We start from the raw sequence: 16,083 nt of genomic DNA, 5'->3' as shown, positions 1-16,083 counted from the left end.
AGCCAGCAGCCACCAGCAGCACACCCCCCAACTCCTCACCCACAAGCCAACGCCAATGACCAGCAGGAAATATGCAGCAATGACTAGGATGTCAGCAGGATTGTCAATCAGGGCCTTCTGGGCCCCCAGCTCTGGTGCCGAGCCTGCCTCTGTGTGCTCCTCCATTCTCCCCAGGATCTGCCCCATCCAGGAACCAGCCCCTGGATTCCCCCAGGGGAAGGATTAATGGTTACCTCAGGGGCACTGAGCCGACAAGTCCCCCAGGTCTCATTCCCGCTCCCCAGCTTTGTTTAGCTGAATCAGGTCATATCAAGGCTGAAGGCTGGTCTTGGGGAGCTGGGCCCTTCCAAGTTCAAGAGCACTCTTTCCTGGGCCTTAGCATCCGCCCTCTCCCCTGTGCTCCAGGCTCAAAATCACTCTTTTACTCCCTAAAAATGCATCGCTTCCTTAGCTAAGCTAGCACCCCTGGATTTAACTAATCCAGAGGAATCATTTTCAAATCCAAGTCTGACAGGGTGACTCGCCCTCCTCAGGAACCCTCCATAGCTCTTAGTACAAGCTCTTCAGCCTGATTTCCAATCCTGGCCATGCCCCAATTCCCGCTCATCCTTCCCCCTGCTTCTCCAAACCAAATCTAGAGGAAATCAGAAATCCTTTCCCACTCCTTTAACCTACCCAGCCCAGATTTTTGCTTTTTGCTTTTTTTGACCAGATATTTTTATCCCCACCAAATCCTTGCACAAACTGTGTCTTCTGTTTAGAGCACTTCCCTGTCTCCCAAATGGCCAACTCCTACTCAGCTTTCAGTACCCAGCCTGTGTCGCCTCTTCAAGAAAGACTTCTCTGACATTTCTGATGTAGTTCTGAGCACACTGTGTGGCCCTTGCCTGGGTCCAGGTCTGTCTTCCCAACAAACTAGTGTCTCCTCAAGAGCAGGACTGGCTGGGTGTGGGGGCTCATGCCTGTAATCCTAGCACTTTGGGAGGCTGCAGCAGGAGGATCACTTGAGCTCAGGAGTTTGAAACCAGCCTGGGCAGCGGAGTGAGACCTCATCTCTTAAAAAATAAGTAAATAAAAATTAAAAAGAGCAGGACTGATCTGATTCATCCCTGGAGTCTCATTTCTCAGCACAGGACTGGATTCAAGAAGGGAGAGGCTGGTTAATATCTGTATGTCTACCTTTCTAGAAGAATTGACCAGACTTGGATGTCAGGAGACAGTCGAAGGAAAGTCCTGCCTGATTATGGCAGCGATGGTCATCCCGGAGATGGGGAACAGAGAAAAATGCTTTGAGTGTAATATGACAGAGTTTGGATGAAGGAGTACCTTAGCTTGTGTTCCTCTAAAAGGAGAACCTGAGATGAGAATTTGTGTGCAATGACTTTCCTGAGGAGGTGATTCCAGTATGGACTGTGATGGTGTAGGGAAGAGAAATGAAACAAGGAGAAAAGCCAACAAAGCATGTGTTTCTTTGTTTTGAGACAGGGTCTTGCTGTGTCACCAAGGCTGGAGTACAGTGGTGTGATCACAGCTCACTGCAGCCTCGACCTCCTGGGCTCAAGGGATCCTCCCACCTCAGCTTCCCAAATAGCTGGAACTACGGGCACGCCACAACACTCGGCTAATTTTTGTATTTTTTATAGAGATGGGGTTTCACTATGTTGCCCAGGCTGGTCTCAAAATCCTGAGCCAAACTGCCTCAGCCTCCCGAAGTGCTGGGATTACAGGTGTGAGCCACCACGCCTGGCGTAAGGGTGTGTCATTTGTCAGGTTACCACAAAGAGCAGTTGGAGCCTCATCCCAAAAAGGACACTCTGAGACACTGTGAAGAACACCCCATAGCAATGTTCCTTGAGGGGCCAGGTGGTTGGGGTATCTATTCCCTGATTTGTGTCTGTCACTGGCTAAAAGCTGCAGAAATGCCCACACACTTCAGGCCTGCTGAGAACACGGAGCACACTCCCTCCTCCCAAGAGCAGCCTCAGACAAGAAACTCCAGGAGGAGCTGCAAGTCAGGGTGTCTGGAAACTGTCACAGTATATGACTTCCAAGGTGGGCCATGCAGGTATATGGGTGGGGCACCCACAGTGTCTGCTTCAGGGGGTGATGAGTTTAAAGTGCCTGAGAGAAATCCAGCGCCAAGTGTCAGAGGACACGTGTGTGTTACAGACATTTCAGATAAGGTCCCTTCACCACGGCCGTCAAAGGCCTTCATGATGTGACATCTCCTTCCTCTTTGGCCTCCCCATTGCTGGCTCCAGTCCAGCCACAGTGGCCTTCTTTCTTCCAAGGCATCAGACTCTCTCCTCCTCCTGGCCTTTGCACCTGCTTCCTGTCTGCCGGGAATGCTCTCCTTGGCACCTTGCACAGCTGGCTCCTTCTCCATGTTCGGCTCTCAGCTGAGACCTTACATTTTACTACCTGGTGAAAGTAATCTCTTCCTCACCTCCCCTAACTTACTTCTCTATTTCATCCATTGTACTCTCTCTCTTTCCTTCCTTCCTGGTTCCTTCCTTCATTAACAAACACGTATGGAGACTGGCTATGTACTGGACCTGTTCTAGACACCAGGGAGAAAATGATCAGCAAAACAAATGCACTGCCTGCTCTCGGGAGCTTCTGTTCCGGTTGCAGAATCAGATAGAAGCCAGAAACAATAAGGTCCAGGTGTGGTGGCTCATGCCTGTAATCCCAGCATTTTTGGAGGCTGAGGCAGGGGAATCACCTGAGGTCAGGAGTTCGAGACCAGCCTGGCCAACAAAGTGAAACCCCGTCTTTACTAAAGATATAAAAATTAGGGCTGGGTGCAGTGGCTCACGCCTGTAATCCCAGCACTTTGGGAGTCCAAGGCGGGTGAATCACCTGAGGTCAGGAGTTCGAGATCAGCCCGACCAACATGGAGAAACCCCGTCTCTACTAAAAATACAAAATTAGCCAGGTGTGGTGGTGCATGCCTCTAATCCCAGATACTCGGGAGGCTGAAGCAGGAGAATCACTTGAACCCGGGAGGCAGAGGTTGCAGTGAGCTGAGATCACGCCGTTGCACTCCAGCCTGGGCAACAAGAGCGAAACTCCATCTCAGAAAAAAAGTAGCCAGGCGTGGTGGCACAAGCCTGTAATCCCAGCTACTCAGGAGGCTGAGGCAAGAGAATCGCTTGAACCCAGAGGTTCAACCTCAGGAGGCAGAAGTTGCAGTGAGCCCAGATGGCACCACTGCACCCCAGCCTGGGCAACAGAGCTAAACTCTGTCTCAAAAAAACAAAAACAAAAACTCCTACTTGCAAGAGCACTGCATGCTAGGAAGGAACTAGGGAGGGGCCGTGGCACGGAAACCAGGGAAGCATTGGCTTCAGCTAGGCGGTCGGGAAGGTACCGCTCCTTCATCACGCATGTCACCTTTGTACTTGGCTGTCATCTGTCTCCGCTACTAGACTTCAGCTCCCTGAAAGCAAGGGTCATAGCTGCTTGGTTCCCCATTGTCTCCCCAGAGCCTGGCACAGGAGTGCTCAGTAAATATTTGGTGAATGAATGAATGCCAATTTGGGCATCCTCAAGATAGGGAGGTGGTTACAGGCTGGGGTTGGGGGTATATTCTTTGGGGAGAATATGTGGAAGGGGAAGAGCAGGAGACCTGGGAAGACCATGGGAGAGGAGCCTTAGAGAGGAAGAGATCTGGGGGCCTGGGAGAGGCTGCGGCCATGGACGCCTCACCTTTTCCTTGTGCCCATACATGCTCCCTGCGGCTTCTAGCTCTTCCTGATGAGCCGGAAAGGGCTCTGAGGACCTATCATTTCCAGCACCAGAGGTCCCTAGAGTCTAGACCCAGGGGACCACCCTGGGACTTAGGGACTCAGATGGAACCTGAACTTCTTCACACCTGAAACCCTTGGCTCCATCTTCCACACCTGAAAACCCCTGGCCCCATCCTTCTCTGCTAGGACTTGGCTCAGGTCCTGGGTGTCAGTTACTCCAGGACGCATCCCTTGACTCCCAGTCTGGGTTAAGAAGCCACCTTCTGGCTTCTACAGCCCCCAGTGCTTCCCTCAGTCACAACCTGGCCACACCAAGTGTCATCCTCTGTCCAAGTATCTGCCTCCTCAGCCTGGGGCTCTCCAGGGCAGTGAGCCTGACTCATCTCTGGACCCAGCACCACCCAGCACAGGGCTAGGCCGGGAGAAGCCTCAGGTGGTGGCAGACAGGCCAGCAGGGACAGTAAATAATGGCTCTGAATGCGCTGATTGTTCTGCCTTGACTGGGACACCTGGGGGTGGGAGTGAGAAAGGGTTAAGCTGAGGCCGTAACTACATGAAACATTCAGGTGATCCAAGATGTTGTGGGTCAATAGTAAGAGGGAAGCTGTACCTTAGTGCCCAGAACCAAAAGGTGAGCACAGCTGGCACTCTGAATAGAGCTCCATCCCTCAAGGCCCTTTAATAGGAGAAAAAATCTGGGAACCAAAGGCAGTGCAGGAGGGGAGCAGATTAAGTTCTTTCTCTCTCCTTCCTTCCTTCTTTCTTTCTCTTTCTTTCTTCCTTTCTTTTCTTTCTTTTTTTTTTTTTTGAGACGGAGTCTCGCTCTGTTGCCCAGGCTGGAGTGCAGTGGCGTGATCTCGGCTCACTGCAACCTCTGCCTCCCAAGTTCAATTGATTCTCCTGCCTCAGCCTCCAGAGAAGCTGGGATTACAAGCGTGTGCCACCATACCCAGCTAATTTTTGTATTTGTAGTAGAGACGGGGTTTCACCATGTTGGCCAGGCTGGTCTCAAACTCCTGGCCTCAAGTGATTCACCCGCCCTGGCCTCCCAAAGTGCCAGGATTACAGGCATGAACCACTGTAAGCGCTTATTTCAAGAATAAAGGGAAGGGCGGGCACAGTGGCTCACACCTGCAATCCCAGTACTTTGGGAGGCCAAGGCGGGAGGATCGCTCAAGACCAGGAGTTCGAGATTGCAGTGAGCTATGGCACCACTGTACTCCAGCCTGGGCGACAAAGTGAGACCTCATCTCTTAGGACAAAACAAAACAAAACAAAATATAGAACTGAAGAAGGAGTAATGAGGGCGGGAATATTCGGTGGGGCCCCAGTTGGAGCTCTTGTCTTGGCTCTGCCACTATCTGTACAGTCCTGCGCGAGTCGCCACCCTTTCCAGCCTCAGGCTCATCTGATACTTGAAGTAGGAAGTGCAGGAGTGGCTACCTGCAAGGGCTGAGGCTGCAGGTCCCGCTGCGGCCACAGGGCAGTGGCCTAGAGACGGCCGGGGACAGAGCCAGCGCGGGGGTGGGGCGTCAGGGCCAAGCTCCTGCGCGCATTCAGAGACAGCACCAGGGAGAGGTGGAATGCGTGTGTTTATGTAGGTAGAAAAAGTGCACAGAACAGTGAGGGTGCAGGGAGCAAGGACGTCCTGGCCTGGCCTCCGATTCGCTGGAATTGCAAGGACCCTCCCCCAGTAAGGGGGCTCCCTCAAGGGTGGGAATAGAGTGGAGGCCCGCACGGGAGCTCTTGTCTGTGTGCGATCCACTTTGTGGGCGTGTGGGTTTAGGTCTGGCTGGGCCTTTTCTGAACTTGACCCCTGAGGACTCATAGTACCTTAGGGGCGGGGCTCTCCAGTGGGTGGGGCCTCCCGCTCTGAGAGCAAGGCCTCGGGGTCTGGAGGACCCGGCTTTTCCGGGAGGGCGCGGCCTCCGGGGGAGAGGGCGAGCCGAGCGGGATGTCAGCCGAAGAGCTTCAGGAAGCAGGGCTGGCAGTAGGGCTTGCCGGCGCGCTCCTGGAAGGAGCCCTTGGTGAGCGGGCGCAGGCAGAAGGTGCATGTGAAGTGGTCCGGGTGGAAGCGGCGACCCAGGGCCGACACGCAGCGGCCGGTCACGGGGAGGCCACACGTGGCGCACAGCGAGCCGCGTCGTGCGTGGAAGTGGTTCTCGCACAACGGGCGGCCCTCGTGCTCGAAAAAGCTGCCTCCCGAGAAGGGCGCGAAGCATTCCTGGGGAAGGGAAGCCGCGAAAGAGGACAGACAGGTCAGCGGCCACTGCCAGACAACGCGCGTTACTAGCGGATAACGCCCTGGGACCCCGCAGCCCGCCCTAGACGCGAAGAATCCCGTCCAGTGGGACCCTGCCCGGAAAACTCGCCCCACCCGAGGTTCCTAGCAGCGCCTCCCGTGACCCGCCCCCCCGAGGGCCCGCCCCCTGCCCTGCACCCTTGACCCGCCCCTCCAAGGCCCCGCCCCACAGCCCTGTACCCTTGACCCGCCCCTCCAACGCCCCGCCCCGCAGCTCGCACCCTGCAGACGAAACAGTCCGGGTGCCAGAGCGCGCTGAGCGCCGAGATGTAGTTATCCAGGATGGGGCCCTGGCAGCCCTGGCAGCGTGGGGCGAACAGCTGCAGGAAGTCCCGGCGGCAGTAGGGGCGGCCCTCGCGCTCGTGGAAACCTAGGAGAGGGAACCGAGTGGGCTGAAAGCAAAGGGTGCGGGCGGGACGGGGGACCCACAAGACCTGAGATCTGGGGCCGAAGGAGGGGCAGTCCGAGGGAGCCTTGGGGAAGGAGGAGCCGGGTCTATGGCGGGACAGAGCGGGGAGGGCTCGGGTCCGGAGTCTGTGTAGGAGAGGGCAGGGCCAGAAGAGAGCAGAAGGAAAACCGTGGCCCTGAGGACTCCGGAGGTCGGAGGGGCTGGGGCGAGACGTCGAGGGGACCCGCAGCTTTTAAGGTGGGAGTCGAGTTCACTCTCACCCTCATCTCCGAAGGGCTCCCCGCAACTGACGCAGCAGAAATGCTCTGGGTGCCAGTGAGTGCCCAAGGCGGTCACCATCTTCTGCAGGGAGGGAGAGGGCACTCAGCGCGGCCTCCGTGCCTTCGCGCCTTCCTCTCCCGCGCGGAACCCGGGTGACTGGACTAAGGCATGCGTGGGGGGAGGGGGAGAAGATCTAACTAGGAACGTGGGGGTCAGAAAGGAAGAGTGGAGTCCAAGGGGCCGTGGACATTGCCAAGGGGAAGGGGTAGGGGTGGAGTGGGGTATCGCGGGTGGGGCGGGACCCATGCGGTGGAGGCCCGTCCCACAGCTCTCCTGGTGAGATAGGGCGGGCTCGGTGCGGCCGGGCGAGGCTCACGTGTCGGATGGGCTGGTTGCAGAAGCCACATCTTGGCGAGAAGCGCTCAAAGTAGCACTCGGGGCAGAAGGGGGCTCCATCCTTCTCGAAGAAGCTGCTGCCTCCCAGGGCGGTGGAACAGCCTCCGCAAACGAAGTGCTCGGGGTGCCAGGCGCGGCCCAGAGCCGTCACCACCTGCGAGTGGGAGGTGAGGCGGGTCAGAGCGGCTCTGACAACCACATGCCCAGTGAGGCAAGATTTACGCGGCGTTTTTCGAGTCCTCTCTGAGCGATCAGAATAAAGAATCCAGTGTTCGAGATCACGCAGCCTGTAAGCGATGGAGATCTAGCTCCCGTCTTCCGTCTTCCAGCTGCGCTCCAGGATTGACCTATACATGAGGCACAGCAGGCACAGCTCCTGGAGCCCACAATACATTTAGGGGCCCATAAAAACGTTTTAATTTTTTTAAAATCAAAATACGATCAGGCTGGGTGGCTCGTGCCTCTAATCCTAGCATTTGGGAGGCTGAGGTGGGAGGATTACTTGAGCCCAAGAGTTTGAGACCAGCCTGGGCAACATGGCGAAGCCCCATCTCTACAATAAATAAATAAAATTAGCTGGGCGAGGTGGCGGGCGCCTTTAGTCCCAGCTACTGGGGAGGCTGAGCTGGGAGGATCGCTTGAGCCCAGAAGGTCGAGGCTGCAGTGAGCCACAATCGCACCACTGCACTCCAGCTTGGGTCACAAGAGTGAGACTTTGCCTCAAAATAAATAAGAGGGAGGAAGTGAAAAATCCGTTTTTAAAAATTCAGAATAAAAAAATGAACTAGAAGAAAATGCTGTAATACACAATAATAACATACCCATCTTTACACCAACACAGGCATAAAAATCTATTTATTTTAATGGACGAAGGGACTCATGAAGATGAAAGTGCCTATGATCCACAAAAGTCACAATGCCACCCTCCTTTGCTGAGATGGGCAATTCTGGGCTGGGAGTCAGGTACTTGATCTAGCAGGGGGCACTAGGTTAACCCCTAGGCACAGCTGTTGTCAATCACATCTGCTCAGTCAATAAAACAAGGACCAGTGAACCCAGTCCAGACTCTGACGGAGGAAGAGAGAGCCTTTGTAGATGCCTGAGAGATATTGGGTGGAGCCACAGAGTGTTTTGTGAAGATCAGATGAGATGAGGGTTTGTAAAGGAGCTGGCACAGTGCCTGGCACACAGTAGGACCACAATAAATGGTAACATGATTGGAATTTTCACCCTACCACTAACCTGCTGTGTGGTTCAGAGCTTGTTTCCTCATCCATAAAACATAAGTAATAATGATACCCACTTCCCAGATTAACTTACTAAAAGGGAACAGCATAAAGCCCAGCTCTCACTAAAGATGGGTCTGTGACAGGTCTCTGCCTCCCTTCTCACAAGGCTCCACTTACTTGCCCAGCAATAGGTTTATTGCAGGAGCCACAGAGGCCTTTGGCCTGGGTGGGAACACCCCGGCGGCTGAGGTCGGACTGCAGCAGCCCCAGCATGGTGTCAAGGCTGCCCTTGCCAGTCGGCTCTGGTGGGGATGGGGAGCCCTCATTTGTGGAGCTCACCACCGGTGGCTGAGTTGGCCCAGAGGCTGGAAGCTGCAGCGGGGAGGACATGAGAATTGAGTCAGCAAGGCAGCAGATGTGGAATTGTCTAGAAGGGGTTGGGGAGCCACAAATGGACACTGGCCCACTGCCCAACTCACATGGTTTTGAACGCGGAAGTCAGAGAGTGAGGCCATCAGTCTATCCAGCTCCAGAGTGGCTGAGGTGGCAGAAGCCTTTGGGAGGCCAGGAGACGGGCTGGAAGGGCTGTGAAGAACATGCTTGTGTCATCCCAGAGCCTCCCAGAGCAACGCTCCCTCTAGTGACTCAGATATCCAGGACTCATCTCTCAGCCCTGACAACGACGCCAAACTCACAGGCTGGGTCTTTTCTTATCTTCAGACTGGTCCTCCTTCTGCTCTCCTGAAGCCACCTTGCTAGATGGGAACTGAGACATGATTTCATCTGGAGAGAGGAGAGGAGGACGCTACATATAGGGCCATGCTCAACGCACCCTCACACTTGAGGCTTTAGGTCCCTTTAACTGCTACTCTGGGAAGTGTATTCCTCTTAGTCTCTGCCCCACCCTTCCCTCCCCTGCCCCTATCGCATCAAGGCCTCTCTCAGTCACCCTGGTACCTGTGATGTTGAACTGAGTGGCATTAAGTTCCTGAAGCAACCGATCTAGCTCACAGAGCCCAGTACCCAAGACACCGCTGGAAGAGGAGAATGGAGGGGCCGCCGGGGCTGCAGGCTTTGGGGACCGAGGCTTGCATACCGTGCTGGGAAGCAGAGTGGGAGCCTGGGTTCAGGGGTGGGGAATCCAAGCCTCCTCACCTGAGACTCAGTTGGCCCCCATGCCCTGGTTTCCAGGCCCCTCACCTGTACAGGTGGTCCTTGTCCCCCGAGGCTCCTGAAGACTCCCCAGACCCTGTCTACAGAGCGGAGACGCACAGGTGGGATGACAGGCCTGCACTCTGCCCCACTGAGGCTGAGATCCCCATAGACCAGGCCGAGCCTGGCCCTAGTGGCTGCCCCAGTCCCCAACATCCGATCTCACCTGTGGCTTGTGGCCATAGGATGGGGGAGGGGTGAGAGGCTCCGCAGGGCGCTCTTTGGGAGCCCCTGACCTTGGCATGTGCGAGGTGGTAGTCTCCAGGTCAGAGAGCAGGGCATCTGCAGGAAGAGGCCATCAGGGAGAGAGACAGGGGTCACGGTTAGATCAGAAGATAAGGTTCCCAGTGGGCAGTACTGGAGAAGGACAGAAGCCAGTATTAAGAGAAGAGGTCACAGGGCCAGAGCCAGGCAGAGCACTGCTCGAAGGGTAGCAAGGAATATTTATGACCAGAATATCCCAGTTGCTCACGCTTGGAGCCAAGCACAAACCCAGCCTCCTGATTATTTTATTCTCCCCATCTTCTCTGATGCAGTCAAAATGGGCTCTTCACCCAAGCCAAATTTGGCTCCCCTCCAAATTGCTCCATTGGCCCAGTGCCTGGCCCCCAGCTTTCTGATTGGACGCTCTCTCTTCCATGCTGGTTAACTCCTCCCTCTACCTACACAGGCCCCGCCCAGCCTGGCCACTCCCAGGCCCCTGAGTCCCGCCCTGCGCTCCTCACTGGCGCTTCGCTGGGACCTGCCTTCTGATTGGCTGTTTATCTGCGGTACAGCGTCAGTTACCCCTACCGAGCAGCGCCCTCTACCGCCAGGGGCCGGAAGCCCCTCTCTCCCGTGGAGCGCACAGCCTTCCAGACCCAGGCTTCGCAGGGAGGACGAGATACCTGGGTCCCCCTTCCGGACAAGACACCTCTCTCCATCCCTGCATCCCCAGATCCGGGTCTTTTGAGCCCTTTCACTTCCAGAACCCAGAAGTCCTGCCCTCAGTCTTCGTCTCTGAGCACCCGCGTGAAACCGTGAAGCCTTCGCGGGCGCCTAGGCACTCCTGAGTTACTATTCTCTTCCTTGCCTCAAGGACCTGACCCTCACCGTGCTCAGGAGCCCTTAACTCCTCCTCTCCCAAAACTCTGGTGCAGGCAGGCCCGCTTTTTTTCTCCAAAACTTGATGCCAGACTTTCCCGTGCCCTCTACTTTCCCGGTCCCCGGGCCGAGGCCCCTTTCACCCCTCCCTCCCCAGAGCCCCGCGCCCGGGCGCCCGCGGGCGCCGCACCTCCCGTTCCATCTGCCGCAGCCTGGGATGGAGGAGCACAGCGAGGGAAGAAGGGAGGGAGCGGCCGGCCCAGGAAAGGCAGGAAGGGAGAGGCAGGAAGGGGGACGTGGAGTTGGAAAGGAGGCGCGGGCAGAGGCGAAAAGCAGAAGTAAGAAGACAGGGATGGGGAGATGCAGGAGAGCGACGGCGGGGAGGCAGCTCTGGGCAGCGGTGAGGGGCCACGGACCCGGGGATCCGGCCCCACTCACCCAGGTCCTCCATGGCGGGGCGCGGGCCGGTGGCGCGGGGCGAACAGGGCGGGGGCCGTGTCCGGTGGGGGCGGGGGGCGGGGGACGTCCGGGAGCTGGAAGCCCGGCCGTGACCATGTAAGGAAGCCGGGACCCGCTGAGATGGGGATGGGGGGGCGATGAACGGGGGAACCCGAGGTGGGGGCGTGGAAAGGAGGGAGCGCCCCGGCCCACCCGAGCCCAGCCCGCCGGCCTGCCGCGGAGGCGGCCACACCCCAGCCTTGGCCTCAGCTGCAGGGAGCCCCAGGAGGCCAGAGCCAGAGAGAAGTGGCTTCTCCAGACCAAGCCCCAGAGCTGCTCCCTAGGGAGACTTACAGACACGGACTGAGGCCCCCAAACAGACACCGCTCAAAGCCAGCGCCTGAGTCCTAGACAAGAGCCTCCCTCCCACCCATGCCATTCCTGGGAGACTTGTCCCAGACGGAATTTTTGGATTGGTAGCAGGAGTGATATTCTAAGGCTCAATTAGACCTCAGGTTCGGAGACCCTCCCATCGGAGACCCTGACAGATAAATAGAGGCCCCAAGAGGCATACATACCAGACACAAAGAAATCTGAGGGACGGGGACAGACACAGTGAACCCACCCACAGACTCTACACTAGGACCTTCCCTCCAAGACTTGGTCATGGACACACGTAAACTCGAACCCGGGCGCAAGCCCCTTGCAAATTCGGGGAAAACACTCCCAGGCAACCAACCCCCAGCCAGCCTGCAAGACAAAGCCCTTCCTCAACACTGAGGTGGCCCAGGCCTGCTCTGAAACAGCCCTTTCCCAAGTTACTGATGAACTCAGAGCAGAAAGCAAGACACAGTCTCCAGACACAAAGTAGCAAGGCCTTCCCTGGACTGAGACCCTGAGAAACGAGGTGGAAACGAGAGGCCCTAGAGGTAGTTATGGACAGACAACTGTGCTGCAGCCACTCTTCTGGACAGATCTGAGCACTGGAATGTGAGTATCAACCCAGCAGCAAATCGGAACAACCTGGGGAGCTTTTTAAAAATGCCAGACGGGCATGGTGGCTCACACCTATAATCCTAGCACTTTGGGAGGTCAAGGCGGGCAGGTCACTTGAGGTCAGGAGTTCAAGACCAGCCTGGCCAACATGACAAAACCCCATCTCTACTAAAAACACAAAATTAGCTGTGCGTGGTGGTGGGAGCCTGTAATTCCAGCTACTTGGGAGGCTGAGACAGGAGAATTGCTTGAAACCTGGAGGCAGAGGCTGCAGTGAGCTGAGATTGTGCCACTGAACTCCTGAGCAACAGAGGAGACCCTGTGTCAAGAATAAAAAAGAAAAAGAAGAAAAAATGGGCAAACGACCTGAATAGACAGTTCAAAGAAGTTATATAAATAGCCAATGATTACATGAAAAGATCCTCAACATCATTAGTCCCCAGAGAAATGCAAATCAAAACTACAATGAGATGCCACATCATACCTATTAGGATGGCAATAACAAAAAAGACAGGTAATTAGGCAAGGAGCAGTGGCTCACACCTGTAATCCTAACACTTTGGAAGGCCGAGGTGGGTGGATCACCTGAGGTCAGGAGTTCGAGACCAGCCTGGCTAACACTGTGAAAACAGTCTCTACTAAAAACACACAAAAAAATTAGCCAGACATGGTGGTGGGCACCTGTAGTCCCAGCTACTTGGGAGGCTGAGGCAGAAGAATCCCTTGAACCTGGCAGGTGGAGGCTGCAGTGAGCTGAGATCGTACCACTGCACTCCAGCCTGGGCAACAGAGCGAGACTCCATCTCAAATAATAATGATAATATTTTAAAGGCCAGGCTCAGTGGTTCACGCCTGTAATCCCAACACTCTGGGAGGCCGAGGCGGGCGGATCACCTGAGGTCGGGAGTTCGAGACCAGCCTGGTTAACTTGGCAAAACCCCGTCTCTACTAAAAATACAAAAATTAGCTGGGTGTGGTGGCAGGCACCTGTAATCCCAGCTACTCGGGAGGCTGAGGCAGGAGAATCACTTGAACTCGGGAGGCAGAGGTTGCAGTGAGCAGAGATTGTGCCACTGCACTCCAGCCTGGTGACAGAGTGAGATTCCGACTCAAAAAAAAAAAAAAAAAAAAAAAGCTGAAAAGAAAGAGGTAATTAGCAAGTTTTTGTGAGGATATGGAGAGATTGGAACCCTCACACATGGCTGGTTGGAATGTAAAATCGTTCACTAACTTTGGAAAATGGTCTGGCAGTTCCTCACATGTTTAAACATAGAGTTATATGATCCAGCAATTTCCCTTCTAGATATGTAACCAAGAGAAATAAAAGCATATTCCACAAAAAAACTTGTACATGAGTATTCATAGCAGCATTATTCATAATAGCCCGAGTGGAAACAACCCAAATGTCCGTCAACTGATGATTGAAGAAATGAAAGTGGCATATCCATGTCTTAGTCTGTTTTGTGCTGCATCGTAGAATGCCTAAGGCTGGATAATTTATAAAGAATAGAAATATCTTTCTTTGTGTTCTAGAGGCTGGGAAGTCCAAGATCAAGGGCCCTGCATCTGGTGAGGGCCTTCTTTCTGCCTCATCCCACAGCAGAAAGCAGAAGGGCAAGACAGTGCAAGAGAGGGGGTGGGGTGGGGGCAGAACCCATCCATTTATCTATCAGCTGTCCACTCCCTTGATAACTAACCTACTCATGCAATAATGCCATTAATCCATTCATGAGGGAAGAGGCCACATAACCTAATCACTTCTTAAAGTTCCCACCTCTCAAGAGTTGAATTGGGGGTTAAGTTTCCAACACATGAACTCTGGGGTACATGTTCAAACCACAGCAATCCATAAAGTGAAACTGTATTATTCCTAATAAAAAGAAATGAGATGCTACAGTGTGGATGAACCTTGATAACATTAAGCTATATGAAAGAAGCCAGATATGAAAGATCACACATTGTATGATTCCATTTATATGACATGTCCAGAATAGGTCATCTGTAGAGATACGATGTAGATTAGTGATTGCCTAGGGTTGGGGGAAAGGGAGTGTTATGGACTGAATGTTTGTGTTTCCCCCACATTTATACATCAAAGTTCAACCCTCAGTGTGACTATATTTGAAGATAGGGCCTGACTGGGCACGGTGGCTCACGCCTGTAATCCCAGCACTTTGGGAGGCCAAGGCAAGCAGATCACCTGAGGTCAGGAGTTCGAGACCAGCCTGGCCAACATGGTGAAACCCCATTTCTACTAAAAATACAAAAAAAGTTAGCCGGGCATGGTGGCACCTGTAATCCCAGCTACTGAGGCATGAGAATTGCTTGAACCAGAGAGGCGGAGGCTGCAATGAGTCAATATTGCACCACCACACTCCAGCCTGGGTGACAGAACAAGATTCCAAAAAATAAAATAAAATAAAATAAAATACCGATGCCCAGTCCAATGTGAGCAAAAAGACCCCAGGCATCAATAGTTTTTCAAAGCTCACTGCTTGGTTCTAATGCATAGCCTGAAAACCAGAGATCTGGACCAACACTCACAGAGACTCAGAGACAGCAAGTGCCAACCTCAGCTGCCCAGAAGCAAACCTTGGCAGGCCCAGTGCAGCTCTCCCCAAAATCAGGCTGCCACTGAGGAGTCAAAAATCTGCAAGCCAATTATTAAAAAGTACAAGAGCAACAGATGTTGGCATGAATGTGGAGAAAGAGGAATACTTATACACTGTTGGTGGGAATGTAAATTAGCTCAACCTCTATGGAAAACAGCATAGAGATTTCTCAAAGACCTACAACTAGAACTATCATTTGACTCAGAAATCCCACTAATGAGTATCTACCCACAGGAAAAGAAATCATGTAAAAGACAGCTGGACTCATTGTGTTTATTGCAGTACTATTCACACTAGCAAAGTCATGGACCCAACCTAAGTATCCATCAATGGGTGACTGAATAAAGAAAATGTTGGCTGGCACAGTGGCTCGTGCCTATAAATCCCAGCATTTTAGGAGTCTGAGGCAGGAGAACTGCTTGAACTTAGGATTTTGAGACCAGCCTGGGCAACATAGCAAGACCCTGTCTCTTAAAAAAAAAAAAAGGAAAATGTGGTACATATACACCATGGAATAGTACACAGCCTTAAAAAATGAAATAATGTCCTTTGCAGGAACATGAATGGAGCTGGAGGCCATTATCCTAAGTAAACTAACTCAGACACAGAAAACCAAATACTGCATGTTCTCTGTTATAAGTGGGAACTAAGCAATGGGTACACAGGGGCATGAAGATAGAAACAGACACTGGGGACTCCAAAAGGGGGGCAGGTGGGTGCGGGGCAAAGGCTGGAAAATTACCTAGTGGGTATAGTGTTCACTCTTTGGGTAATGGGTTGACTAGAAACCCAATCCTCCCCAGTACACAATACACCCATGTAACAAACATGCACGTGCCCCCTGAATCTAAAGCAAAATAATAGTCAAAAAAAAAAAAAAAAAAGATCTGGAAGCCAGATGATGGAGACCCTGCCTTGGAGACCAAAGCAATGTGAGCCCTTCCCTCCCCTCAACGCCAGCACAGGTCTTTGTCTGTCTCTGGGCATGACTAAGACAGGGCTCAGAGATTCCCTCCACAGCAGGTCTTCCCTCAGACAGACAGCAGTAGGACACGTGGCCCAGGAGATGAAAAGGGAGCCAAAGAATGGGGGCCCAAGATGGGCAACAGTCAGTAACGCAAAGGCCTTCAACACATCATCAGACTAACAGCATTCCCTCAGCACAACCCTTTCAGCCCCAAGCAAGGTCTGTGTGTCCAGTTGGGTTGCTATGTCAGAGGAGTGAGGCCCTGACAGCAGGAAGCAGGCTTCCCCTGGGGCCCAAAACCACATCCTAAGCAGCAGCCTGGGAACTCAACCCTGTCCCAGTACTTATTAAACTGTCACATGCAAGGGTGGTCTGTGTCCAGACACAAAGACCTGAACAAGACCCTGCTTGGTGGGCGAAGAAACA

General features: G+C 53.7%; 1 protein-coding gene across 1 annotated transcript; it reads right to left on the bottom strand.

The window, feature by feature from the left end:
- Window positions 1-5,327: 5,327 nt before the first annotated feature.
- TGFB1I1 (transforming growth factor beta 1 induced transcript 1) lies at window positions 5,328-14,702 on the bottom strand. Its single transcript, XM_003807503.4, has 11 exons — window positions 11,083-14,702; window positions 9,728-9,843; window positions 9,550-9,602; window positions 9,307-9,449; window positions 9,045-9,132; window positions 8,829-8,934; window positions 8,527-8,721; window positions 7,101-7,274; window positions 6,724-6,805; window positions 6,276-6,424; window positions 5,328-5,976 (listed from the first exon to the last, which is right to left on the bottom strand). Exons 1-11 carry the CDS (start codon window positions 11,093-11,095, stop codon window positions 5,710-5,712), a joined length of 1,386 nt encoding a protein of 461 aa, XP_003807551.1. The 5' UTR covers window positions 11,096-14,702; the 3' UTR covers window positions 5,328-5,709.
- Window positions 14,703-16,083: the final 1,381 nt, after the last annotated feature.

The sequence above is a fragment of the Pan paniscus genome, chromosome 18 (genome assembly GCF_029289425.2).
Source record: "Pan paniscus chromosome 18, NHGRI_mPanPan1-v2.0_pri, whole genome shotgun sequence".
In the NCBI taxonomy this organism is placed as follows: domain Eukaryota; kingdom Metazoa; phylum Chordata; class Mammalia; order Primates; family Hominidae; genus Pan; species Pan paniscus.
Note: the sequence above shows the minus strand (reverse complement) of the source record. Positions and strands in the feature narration are given on the sequence as shown.